This window comes from Musa acuminata, chromosome BXJ2-1 (genome assembly GCF_036884655.1).
Source record: "Musa acuminata AAA Group cultivar baxijiao chromosome BXJ2-1, Cavendish_Baxijiao_AAA, whole genome shotgun sequence".
Taxonomy (NCBI): Eukaryota; Viridiplantae; Streptophyta; class Magnoliopsida; order Zingiberales; family Musaceae; genus Musa; species Musa acuminata.
Genome location: NC_088338.1, coordinates 5,328,906 through 5,341,516, shown reverse-complemented (window position 1 = coordinate 5,341,516; position 12,611 = coordinate 5,328,906). Strand labels below are relative to the sequence as shown.

The following is a 12,611-nucleotide window of genomic DNA, read 5'->3' as shown; positions in this document are numbered from 1 at the left end:
GTGCGGGTGATTGCTTCCGATAGCAACGCCTGCAAATGATGATTGATTCTGCTGTCATCGGAAGATGTTTAGAAGACCACCAGCACCGCCAAAGCAGCAGAAACAACAGCACTGCAAGACAGAAAGATCGTTGCTTTTGAAGCGCACACGTGTCACGCACCTTACATGGTCTGCCAACACACGTACTTCTCTCCGTCACGAGCTGCAGGTGCGCCGCAGGTACACCTCTGCCTTCTTATCCTTCTCCGCTCCCTGATCTCCCCTCCAGCGGCAGCTGCAGCTCCTCTTCCCTAAACCTGCCTCCTTTGCTGCCGCTCCTTCTGCCTCCAACCCGAGGACAATGGAGGTCGAGCAGGAGGCGAACACGTCGGAGCAGCGGCAGATCGGGCACGACCCACGGGACACCAGCCACGCATCGATGCAGCTCGGGTGGAACACGTGGCCGCACCGGGGGATCACCTTCACCCACTCCTCCTCCTCGAACTCGCCGAGGCAGACCACGCACCCTTCCTTCCCTACCCCCTCTCCCGCGCCGACGTAGCGCAGAACCGGCAGAGCGAGTACCGCGGAGGGGTCGAGGCCGCAGGCAGCCTCGAAGCGACTTCCCCTCTGCCGGCGGGCCGCCTGCTGACGCGCGCGCCAGCGACGGGCTTCGGAGCGGCGGAGGCCGGAGACGAAGCGGTGGGCGTAGACGGAGAAGAAGCCGAAGAAGAAGACTGCGAGGAGGATTATGAGCGCCGTCACTGCCATGGAATTGGAGGACGAGTAGAGCTGGGCGGCGGCTTTGCCCGGTACTGCCGGGAGAGGTGGTGGGGTGGGGCTGCCGCCGTTCGGAAGCAGTCTGCGGTTGCCGGGTTTCATGGCTGGGGTTTTTGGGTTACGTCTGGGTTGATCTTGCTGCTTTGGGTGGTCAATATTGCCTATATATACACATACACGTAAAGGGATAAGGGCGGGGGGGCGATGCCTGTTTTGGTTGGCATTCGTAGAGAACGGAGATAGAGACACCGGCAACAGCAGCAGCAGGTTTTCGAGGTAGGGCAGATACCCGAGTGTGAGAGAGAGATGTGACGCCGTTGATGGATGCATTTCCATTGGTCGGCTTTGGAAGCCACGAAGCCCATCATGTACGCAAGAGATGAGCTCAGCCGGGCGATCATGAATCGGAGCCCACCCCCCAGCTGCGATATATTCCTCCATTTAGCTTTGAAAATGAAGTTGGGCAGTACGTGCATAGGGTTGATTGTACTCGAATGTGTCCACAGTGAAATATCTAGTTACGCATGTTTAGTATATGATAAATGACGTAAGCATGATGTCAAGCACCTCCTTTACGGGCCGAATCGAACGGCCCAACCGCAAGCCCTCATAACTCTGACACGGGTTAGAAAAGCAAAAGAAACATCCAAATTGGATTTAGGTGGATGGCTATGATTGGTTGTTTCTCCTCTGGCCACTGCATACGTGGCAATTTATTTGAACCCAGTGAATTCCTTTCCTTGGTCGGGTCACGCACGGCATTTACCAGCGTACACAGCATCCAATGCGGGTTGTTCTACCGCCCGGGTCCCACAGCACCACCCACCCCCGTCTACATGCTCCTTAACCCAAGAAGGTATCCTATGATAAAGGGGTTTCGTCCCCTCGGGTGCCAATACCGCGTCTTAGGTTCCTCTACCTCTCATCCTACCCACGCTTCCTCCTTTTGACCGGTAAGATGATCGTTCTCTGGTGACAGCATCCAACCCCATCACATTGCCCTCTGTTGCAGAGCGAATCGAAGATAAGATACCTTCCAAAGGGCCCCCCCATGCAGCAAAAGTAAAAAGGTGAGGAGATCATCTTGGAACTAAGCATCCCCAGAAGAACCTGTAACGTAAAAAGTACTGTATGAATATGAGAGAGAGAGAGAGAGAGAGAGAGAGAAGGGAAAAGAAGACTATATATATATATATATATATATATATATATACATATATGGTTGTGTTACTCGTACCGATCAGATGAGCAAGAGGCCAAGGAACGACTCTTCTCCGACACCCTACCTTCTCTTGCAAGCCTCCTGCTTGCTAACAAAGATGTCAGCTTCGCCGGAGCTAACCAGTGCGGCGACGTTGAGGCCCGTCGAGACAGTAAGATCAGAAGAGGGTGGTGGTGATCATGGCGATGAAGAGGAGTGCCGAACTCCGACGTCGGAGGAGAGTAAGCTACCGTCGCTTCCCTTGAACTGCCCGCCTGCGCCGAGGAAGCGCAGGAGGGTCGCCGTCTGCAGGCGGCGGCGGCCGCGGTGGCAGCCGCAGGTAGAGCTCATCGTGGTGGGAGCCAAAGAAATGGAGCAGTTGTTTCAGCGGAGAGACGAGCCACCACCGCGACGTGCCAAGAGGCAAAGGCGTCACACCCCGGACGACGACATGTGAGATCGAGGTGCAGTCAGTCAGTCAGATCTGATAGGGTTTACAGTTGCGTGGGTTAGTTTCTTACATGTAAAGGTTGATAGGGGTTGGTTGGTAGATCGCTTGTGATCGATCCAAGGTGAAGGTGGTGAAGTCCTTATCTGTCTTCTCGTCCTTGTGTTTAATTTCCTTGTCTTTTTTATCCCACCTTACCACATATAATAGATTGGATTGGAGAATCATACACAACATTTTTTACAGTCTCTTCTAATGGTAGCTTGGAATCAATCGAGTGACAACAAAATATAGAGTGAGATTTCCTGTAACTCAGTAGGTGTGGACGGCTGCAGTTGGTGAGATCGAGTCTCTTATAATAAATGTATCGCGTCATATTCACGTGCACCGGTTAGCTCCAAATCAAAGCAGCCAAGTAGAGATAGAAACAACACATATTATATATACATTACCATTAAAATTGACTTATAAAAATATGATTATCGATTCTAACTTAAATGAGATTATAATTTGAAGCTGTTCAACTGAGATCCCGAACTAACTTTTTTATCATATGGGACAACCAGAAACAACCTTAACACTTGTTGTGTTGGAAATATGTGTCGGCGATAGGTGTAGCGTTTCGTAAAGATGAGGGTAGATTAACTCGCGTTGTTTGGAGATGGAACAAAACAGGAGGGGTTAATAAAGCAGGTGCTTCATGTTCCTCCCAGTTAGACCAGCGGGCCCAAAGTTGCCTGTTGCCTGTTGCTGCTGCGACAACACCACTCGCGACGTACGTGAGGCTTCATGGAGACGAAAGCCGCCGGCATCCGAGATCGCATCGCAGCTCAAGCTTATCGCTCACGAGTTGGGATACAGCTGCTGCTCGCTAATAAAGCGCGCGGTCTACGGGCGAATCGAGTGGGGGCTTTACGTTAAAGGTCGGAGGCTGGGGGCTTAAGCAGTGCTTTAGTAGACCCACGCCGGTCTCCTCCTCTATGTGCTATCACCCCTTCGAATCCGGTGATTACACTCCACCACCGGCAGCCGAACGATCCCACGGTGCCATCCCAAAGAGAGAAAATTAAAACCATTATCTTCATACGATTAGATATAATGTATATATATATATATATAGTGCTTCCAAGTCACAGGTCAATGTAGTTAATATATTCATCCATAGGTGTGGTTCCTCTCCTGTGATCTCACAGGATAAAGTATTTTATTTTACTTAAATGTAAACTACTGCTTCACAACCAATAAACATGAAGTTACAAGGGATTAAGTTGGTTTGATCAATTGCCTATTTGGTTGCTTTTCGACCCTAAAACCGAAGTTTCAACATGGAGGAGTTGGAGGAGCAGGAGAAGAAGAGAAAGAAACAAAGGAATCTAAATCGGCAGCATCAACCTCCAAATCCGAAGTCAAACACAGACCTCCGTTTCAAGCCGAGCAGGGACGTCAAAGGCATCCGATTCGGCGGCCAGGTGGTGGTGAAGGCCTTCGCCGTGCGGCGGGCCTCCCCGCTCGAGCTGCCGCGGCTCCTCAATGCGCCGCCGCGCGAGCTGAGCCCTCGCCGGAGCCACCCTTTCCCCTCCACGACCACGTACGTGCCCACCAACTTCACCGTCCTGGCGCAGCGCGCATGGCGCACCCTCACGCTCGGGCTCGGCGCGCACAAGTCCAAGCTCGTGGTCTTCATTTTCGAGTCCGAGGCCATGAAGTCCGCCGTCGACCGGCTGTGGCCGGCCGTGATCCCGCTGGGGAACGTGAACAAGCAGCTGGTCCGAGGGCTCGCCGGTTGCGAGTTGGCGAGGTTCAAGCTCCGTAAAGGGAGCCTGACGTTCTACGTGTTTGCGGTCCGGCGAGCAGGAGTTGGAGGGTTTGGCTGCGTCGACGATCTGAGAAGGATTCTTGAGGCGATTGCGGCTCTCAAGGACTTCGTCGACCTCGCTACGGTGCTCGCTTTGCCGACCCAACCACGTATCACCTCCTTCGACGCGGTTGCCATGGCGACGTGAGGGATTTGTTTTCTGTGATGATACATATATGATCGCTTGTATAAAATATTATGTTCAACGTATGGATACTTTGTGATTCTACTTGGTGCTGAACTCCACCACCTATGCTTGATCAACAATTTAACTGATCCATAACTACAAAGACCCTTTCACAATTCAATTCTAGAATGGATTACTTATTGAAAGGAAACTTATTTTTGCACAGCCTGCTCAAAAACCCTCTTTCAAGAAATAGACTAAAACAGCATGATGAAGACAGATAGATCCAATCATGGTGGTTCAAACAGTATATAAAGCAGCACAAATAAAGCAAGCCTCAGAAAATTATCTGCACTATGGAACAGATGAAAGAAATCTGATGCTGGCAAGCATTTTCTTCGACCATCAGCTAGCAGAACAAGAGAACCACAAGTACTTATTCATATGTCCAAATTAAGTTAGCTATAAAAACTCATCACTTATGTCCTGTCCTCTTTAAAACACTCGAGTCGACTGTCACTCAGCAAACTAAGAGAGTTGATCATCTGCTTAACATGAAAGAAACATAGCACGTCATGATCATTCACTGTTGCACCTGAAAGAAAAATGCATACCTCTCATTCACTGCTGCGTCTGGGGCTCAAATCAGCAGATCTTGATCGCGATCCTGGCAGCGAAGCTGACGAGTGCCTTGGTGATCTCCAATGGGACCGTGATCCCTCAGCATCATGCGGAGGCCTACTGTACATGCACCACAATAATACCATATAATGACCAACTGCATTTATAACTATGCCAAAAGCAAATGTCTTGGATGTTTCAGTGTGAATGCTTTTTGTGTGTAGCATGATGTTATAATAGTCCATTTTAAAGAACTAAATAAATAATGCATGATAAGCTTTAATACGAGCTATACTCGATCATCAGAATCATGGTAACCATAAGCCATGATAAATAGACAAACAGAGGTCTGGATCACATCTTATGACACATCTATAGAGTAAGATAGTCACGCCATCATGTACCATATACACCTTACGAATTTGAGAGAACATATATTGTTTAGGAACTATGAAGAGGATGCTCTGCATAGGGAGCTGAAGCAAGAAAATTTGGAGAATGCCAACATTTCTAACGATCAATGAAAAAACATAATAGTATAAAGGTGCATCATTTAACTTACTTATCATGATGATTAACATCTACATTTCGATTAGCATCACTGTAGCTTGGAGAATGTGATCTATGATTTACATCCTCATTGTGCTCCTTTGAATGATTTCTGGGAGATCTTGCATGACTAGATTGCTTTTTTCGTGGGGAAGAAGCGTGGTCACTGCAGGACTTCGGTGCAGGAGAGTAAGATCTGTTTAACAGTGATCCACATATTTAAACTGGCAAGACTGATAAGCATAGAAAAGTCGCCAAAGCTTACCGCGAGCGGTGTCTGGACCTTGAAGAATAACGGGGAGACGGTGAGGGTGACCTTGAACAAGAATGTAAGCGTCCTGTAAGAATCGCTATCAAATATGAAATTTCGGCACAAATATTGCCTTATGTCGCTTAAAAGAAATATCTTCTTTGTTTCTGTAGAAAAGATTATCTCCAAATTATAATGAAACAATTGCGTCCATACAGAACTACCATGAAAAGAACCAATGTTCAAGAACATATGTTTTAGTTACCGATCCTTTAGCCACAAAACAAATCCTCCAGAATTCAAGATCATCAATAGTTACTACATTCTTCTTAAGCTTAAGAACGTGTCATCCAAAGAGAATCCTTTACCAATCCTTTGCAAGTACATAATTATCTTAAACATATCAATCATTTTTTAATTTTCCGATCACCTAGAAGAACAAAAGAAATATCTTATTTTTGCATCAAAAAATTCTGATATCTAGTGGATCTCTCAATAGGATTCGAATCAGATGAAGTTCCAACTTCTGTCAGAGAATAAAAGAACAAATTGATCTTGTAGGATTCCCAAAAAAATTTTTGATTTCTTCTTGAAGAAAATGATTATTCGGTGAACTCTGTGAAAACAAAAAATACAGAAACACGGTGCCAGTCTCTACTTCAAAAGAATACAGACTAACACTAAAATTTTTCAGAACCACTAGAAACCATGAGGAAGATATAAGAGAACTCATCTAAATTGGAAACCTTAGAATGGGTGCAAGGCCCCACCTCCGCTTACACAAAAAAAAGAATAGGCGCAGAAAAAGAAGACAGGAGTCCAGATATGGTATATTCTATTTGTTTGGTCATTGAGAGCAAAAGATTAAGTGGGATAACAGGCAAAAGCATTCTAGCAATTGTCAAGTCAATTGTGCATTGCCATCCAGGAACATAAAGATTGCCCAAATATTTTGAAAGACCTTAGAAGTACCCAAGCCCTGTACAGTTTAACAGTGACAAGCAAACAAAGAAAAAATATATCAAAGAAGAAGGATTGCTGGTGGTCAAATGTTAGACACTTTGATCAAGTCATTTTTTTCAATACCAGCCTAAGATATACCGTGACCTGTTATTCTTCGTACTTTTACATCATTTCCAGATGAAGAAAGCCAATTACAAGACCATGATTCTATATTTCACTTGGACCAATAAGGCAGCATGTATTAATCTTTTGCCCTATCAGGTTGGCGGCGTGGACCAGGGCACGTGCCTCACAATACCATGTATACTTAGATTTAAGAAAATGCTCCATGGCACATGCTGGCATACCATGTGTTTTTATGTCGGCACGTACTAAACCCGTACTGGTCCAACTGGTGACTGGCATAGGTCCAGCACCAGAAACATCAAACCATGAACAAGGCAACAAAAGAAGTTTGATGTGTGTGTCTTATAAGTTAATCCAAAACAAGAAAGAAAGATGTAGTATTGGTTTTTAAAGACAGCTTATTTATTTGAATGTTGGATTTAACATAAAAATGTTATATTTCAGTTTGAACAGAAACAAAAACATAGCTTTCCACTGCAAGAATCAATTACGAGCATAACATAATACCTAAAATCACCATGACAATGCATAATCAATAAACAAACACAAGTACAATCGCATGTGATAACTACCACTTCAAAAATGCTAGTGTAAGAGAAATTCATATAGTAAATATTGCCACAAGGGAATACCATAATAAGAAGAATGCCGGCGATCATTACCGGAGGGCCCTCTGGTAAAAGGTGGAGAATTGCAAGGGCATTTTAGTTTCATGCTATACCATGATCAGAAGATTTAAAACAGGAAACATGAAGGTTCTTGCAGTACCTAACTCTAGCTCTTTTACACATGTCTTCAGGCCTTTTTCGTGATTCAGCAGCAAGAACTACAGTTATCTCCCTGCCTCCAAGTAGTTGTCTATTCATGTGATATTGAGCTTCTGAAGCATCAAACGGGTCAACAAACTCCACAAATGCAAAACCACGGGGCTCCCTGCATCACAAGTATCAAATATTATGAAAACAAACAAGAAAATGAGCAACTCATTTTATCCAAGGCAGTAGGAAAAGGTTGGAAGTCCACTGTGCTTGCTAAGTTTACCATCATCGAGACACCACTTAACAGGTCTTCTATAGTTCTTGAAGGAGCAAAGACAATGACAACTAACACTCCATCAAAAGGGTACTTGTGTCACAAAAGCATTTAGCAATGCAGGCTCTAATATCTTCACATATCTTCTACAATCACTTCCATCAGTTGCATGTGTCAAATTCTTCACTTGGAAAGTATTAGTATGATCAATAACGCTTCAGTTATCTTCTCAAGAAACCCACTTCAAAAGGTCAGCATTATATCTTTACTTCACAATAAATTTGATGAGGAACTATGTTTTCCCTTCAAACACGAACCTCTTGATTCGAACAAGACTAATCCTCAACAAAATGACCTAATGCAATGATATAGAGTGTTCTTCAACAAATGCAGGGCTTGTATTTACTTCAAACCAATACACCCCTGAGAACCATTTAAAGAATTAACTCATATTGAAAGCAAAATAGACAAGTAGAAGCACATCATGGCAAAGAAAAGGGAGAATATTATTCATAAGTAGAAGCTCAAAATTGAAGTAATAATTTGAGTGTACAACAAAAATCTAACCAACATATTAGGATTAAGTGGTTGATCAGGCAATTATAATTAAACAGTCAAAGCCTACAGTATCTACCAACAGCATTCAACAAATGAAAGTTTTGAAAAATCTATACAATGTATATGAAAGAGGTCATCTTACCCATAGCTCGTGTCATAATCAACAACAGGCAAGATAACATAATGAACACAATTATCCTAGCAGCAATAGCACAAAAAGTCTCACCCGGTATAGTAGTCTTTTGGAAGATAAACATCTCGTACAGGACCAAATCTTTCAAACGGAACTCGAAGATCCTCAGGTCTGCAGGTCAATGAAAAAATCTAAGATAATCACCAACTATCCATCAGAACATTTATTTGTAACAACAAATGCACTCTCCTTGAAGAAATGGACAGGCTAGCTAAAACTGACACTGACAAAGCCTGAAAATCCTGTAGAGAAACCATTACCGAAAATTCAGGGGAATATTTCGAACCAAAAGGCTCCCAGTACTCTGCTCCTTCCCACCATATCCTCTCCTAGGTGGATTTCGCCCTCTACCACCGTAGCCCCTCCTAGGAGGACTATAATAAGGTGGACTGTACCTCCTCATAAAAAACCTGAAATAGTAGATTGGCAAAACTTATTATCCAACATTGAGAGTCAATGATGATGGCCAGAAATCAAGAGCATAACAGAAACAGCCTATATAAAAGAGCAATAATGAAAATATCAAGGTAACAATAAGATTAATACATTCATGGTGTCAAGCAAGTATCATAGTCTTCTAGAATCCCTGACACTTTTCACATGATTCATACTTTATCTTTGAACGACATTCAAACCACTATGTTATTTGTTTGTCAAAGAAGTGGTATTGATGGTGCTTCAATTAGTTGCCAGTGTATGCTCCATGTTTCTTGAGTTGAAAACATATGAAGAAGAGCTAGATGCTACACTTATACTACCATCCAAATTAACCAAAGGTCAACGGCATTTACTAAAGATTCTAAAGAAATTATAATGGTCATTCAACACGAGAATATAAACAGAAGTGGTAATGTTTGATGAAGTATCAAATTGAAAAAGATGCAACAAGGAAACTTGGAGATGACTTGTTATAATAGAAATTCCCTAATGCTTGAAGTCTTATCATGCACTTATTCTTAACCACCAGATCATCAATGTTATCATCAGATGGCTTCACAGTGACCTGCTCAAGACTGGCGACAAGATAGATCCGGAAAACCAATTTGGGGACCGAAACTGGCCCCATCACCAGAGTTGGTGGAGACTGAGCTAAACAATGGGCCACGACAGTTCGGGGAAAGACCTATGATGCCATGTTAGTGAATCCATCACACATGAACATCGACATCCACTCCAACAAGTATGGGAGATTGATCGGCCTTGGTCCATGTTTGACTTTGATTAAGATTGGAGCAAAATCAGTCATGTTTGACATTTCTTATATGGAGCCTAATTAATTCAAAGTCACTAACGCCGTCTAATATAGTGGGAAGTGGAACTTGTTAAAGAAGATAATAGTAAAATTGGGTCCAATTTTTGGAGTCGCAGTGGGCCAACCAACCCATGCCACATGGGGGGTTGGCCAGACTTTGGATATGGCACATCCCCCTAGGATTGGCTGACCAAGCTCATGATGCCCAAGGGGAGCCTCAATCAGGGGCACTGCAGCAGCTCAAATAGTGTTAAAATGAAGGAAAGAGTGATTTATGAGAGTTTTTGTTCATGAGGGTATTGGAGACTGCAATGTGCATTCTGAGGGCTTCTATTCATGTGAATTCTTACATCATAGCTCAAGAATGTTGCTTGGGTTTCTACCATTGGATGATGACCACATGGAGCAGAAACTGAAGCTGTCTCAATATGGTTGTGTAAATTAGTCAAGATTCATGTGATTGAGGATATATCAATGCATATAATTGAGATATCTACCCTCTTATTTTTCTATCTTATCATATCATTCACTTGAAGTATGGACATGGTCCTCCATTTAAGTATCCACTTCCAAAATAATCCAAGTCATGGCTGTGTTTGATGCATTTTGAAGTGCCTTTCAAGTGCCGTATTATCATATATACTTAAAATCCGACAGCTTCCTCCCTCAATTAAATTTCATCTTCGTTCGTTCTACTTCACCAAAAAGATGAACAGTAACTTATGTTCACTTTTAAGTAATCAAAAGAAACCAACAAGAAGACTTCAGATGTCTATCAAATTTTCAGATCTCGACTAAGTCAACGACCTTCTGCTGACAGAAGATGCTAGACCCCAACCAATGCCACCGAAACAACCATTGTTGTTAAAGATCAATGAAAGTCATGGTCCCTAAAGGCGTCCCTAAGCATACCTTAATGAACATCCAAAACGAACACTGAAAAAGAAAATAATTTCCGTGCAACGCGGCAGGCACTAACCCGTATAAAATCACTCTTTTTTTCCTCTCGATCGTATGGGTAAGCCTACCCTCCAACGTTGAGTTGCCAAAGAGATCAGCAAGCCTCACAAAAAACAAATTTTGGCCAACAAGAGATCCTGCATTTCCCGGATAAGCATAAAGACGGGGAATGGAACCTTGTTACAGACAATTACACCCCCATCGGCTTCTCGAGCAGTCATTTCCAAGCAAAAATAACAAAAAAAAAAAGGACCTTAGAACATCGTAATCCCGAAAACAAGAAGAGATCAGAACTAAAACCAGGGCCCCTGAGAACCTTATGCTAGCTTTGGGCATAAAAGGAAGTAAAAAAAAAAGAAAAAAGATGGCATACCTCCGACTCGACAGTAAAACTGACGGAATCGACGGGGAACCTCAGGGAGGAGCAAAAATCTCTGAAATCTGGGTGAGAGAAGGGGGCAAATGTAAGCCGTCGAACGAGGGGAGGCGACCGATCTCCGTAAAGTGAAAACCCAATCCCTAAATACGAGGCCGCGCGCGTGATTTCTGTCCAGATTTAGTCGATCTCCTGCCTGCCATGGAGAGGCCGCGGACCCCACATATGGGGCATTATCTGTCAAATCAAATGTCTGGTAAATGAAACGGGTGAATCCACAAACCACAGCAGATGACAGAGCGGATGTCATACAAACAGGTAGGTTTGCCCGCCGGTAGGATTTGGCGGAATCAGCAGCGTTTGAAATATTGCAGGATTTGAACAATGGAATCGCAACTTGTACTCATATTTTGTTACATAAATAAAAAGAAATGGAATTTTACTCTTGCAAGAATTCAGAATAAATTTAAAGTCATACCTGATATGGAGAAAATATGTCACTAAAGTCATGCCTAATCTCAACTGGAATCTTTCCTGATAAGTAATTTCCTTTTCTTTTCTTTTTTGGGCTTAAATGATTTATATAGATTATTTTTTTTACTTGAACTGTATCCTAACTCGAAGAGATTTCGGTGAGCATATTTGTTATATATACACTATATATATATATATATATATATATACCTGAAAGAAGCACAACGACTTAGACTCGGGCTACGTTGGTTCACCTCGAGTCAGCTTGGCGCCACGGTGTCGAGCTTTATCTCTATGTCAGCAAAAAGAGTCAAGTCGGTTCTGCCAATCTAAATCGATAGGACTACTAGATATGATCTCATTGGATTGAAGCTGGAGTACCCACTGATGTAGACCAACCGAACAATCAACCTGACCAACGAAAGAAAGACTTCCATGATAATTGTAATTATTGCATGATCTGAGTACAGTTTCGATTTCAGAATTAAAAAAATAAATATATGAAAAAAAAATTCAATCGTTATGATTCCCATTTAAATGAATTTTCTATTCAAATTCTGATGATAAACCAAATGCACAGTCCCGAGTGGAGTCTGGATAAGCAGTTCCAATCTCAAAGAAATTGGACATTTGGACCATTTAATTGTACATGAATCAAACAGGAACCAGTACCCTCCTAATTGAAAAGCCAAAAGGGGCATCATGAGGAATGAAACGAGACTTTTGTTCTATGCTGGGTACCAGTTCAAGTCAAAAACAATATTTGATATACGTACTGGTTCATGAACACACACCACCTCATGCATCAAACTTGCTCGGAGAATCATGTGGACCAAAATTCAGCAATAATTTACCTTCTACAAGGAT

At 43.2% G+C, this 12,611-nt stretch overlaps 4 protein-coding genes across 5 annotated transcripts; 2 read left to right on the top strand and 2 right to left on the bottom strand.

Moving 5' to 3' along the window:
• Positions 1-195: 195 nt before the first annotated feature.
• On the bottom strand, positions 196-861 carry LOC135597932 (RING-H2 finger protein ATL57-like). Its single transcript, XM_065091438.1, has one exon. The coding sequence runs from the start codon at positions 859-861 to the stop codon at positions 196-198; it is 666 nt and encodes a 221-aa protein (XP_064947510.1).
• Positions 862-2,078: 1,217 nt separating this feature from the next.
• Positions 2,079-2,417, top strand: LOC135597931 (cyclin-dependent protein kinase inhibitor SMR1-like). The gene has a single exon (XM_065091437.1). The coding sequence runs from the start codon at positions 2,079-2,081 to the stop codon at positions 2,415-2,417; it is 339 nt and encodes a 112-aa protein (XP_064947509.1).
• Positions 2,418-3,684: 1,267 nt separating this feature from the next.
• LOC103983249 (uncharacterized) lies at positions 3,685-4,490 on the top strand. The gene has a single exon (XM_009400465.3). The coding sequence runs from the start codon at positions 3,734-3,736 to the stop codon at positions 4,409-4,411; it is 678 nt and encodes a 225-aa protein (XP_009398740.2). The 5' UTR covers positions 3,685-3,733; the 3' UTR covers positions 4,412-4,490.
• A 266-nt stretch (positions 4,491-4,756) lies between these two features.
• On the bottom strand, positions 4,757-12,088 carry LOC135598576 (serine/arginine-rich SC35-like splicing factor SCL30). Of its 2 annotated transcripts, XM_065092606.1 has the most exons (9): positions 11,955-12,088; positions 11,268-11,507; positions 8,943-9,092; positions 8,716-8,793; positions 7,668-7,832; positions 7,532-7,572; positions 5,826-5,898; positions 5,574-5,756; positions 4,757-5,131 (listed from the first exon to the last, which is right to left on the bottom strand). In XM_065092606.1, exons 3-9 carry the CDS (start codon positions 9,083-9,085, stop codon positions 5,008-5,010), a joined length of 807 nt encoding a protein of 268 aa, XP_064948678.1. In that variant the 5' UTR covers positions 9,086-9,092; positions 11,268-11,507; positions 11,955-12,088; the 3' UTR covers positions 4,757-5,007. The 2 variants fall into 2 exon arrangements, with proteins under 2 accessions (XP_064948678.1, XP_064948679.1); XM_065092607.1 differs by lacking the exons at positions 11,268-11,507; positions 11,955-12,088 and adding an exon at positions 10,914-11,095.
• Between the last annotated feature and the right edge of the window lie 523 nt (positions 12,089-12,611).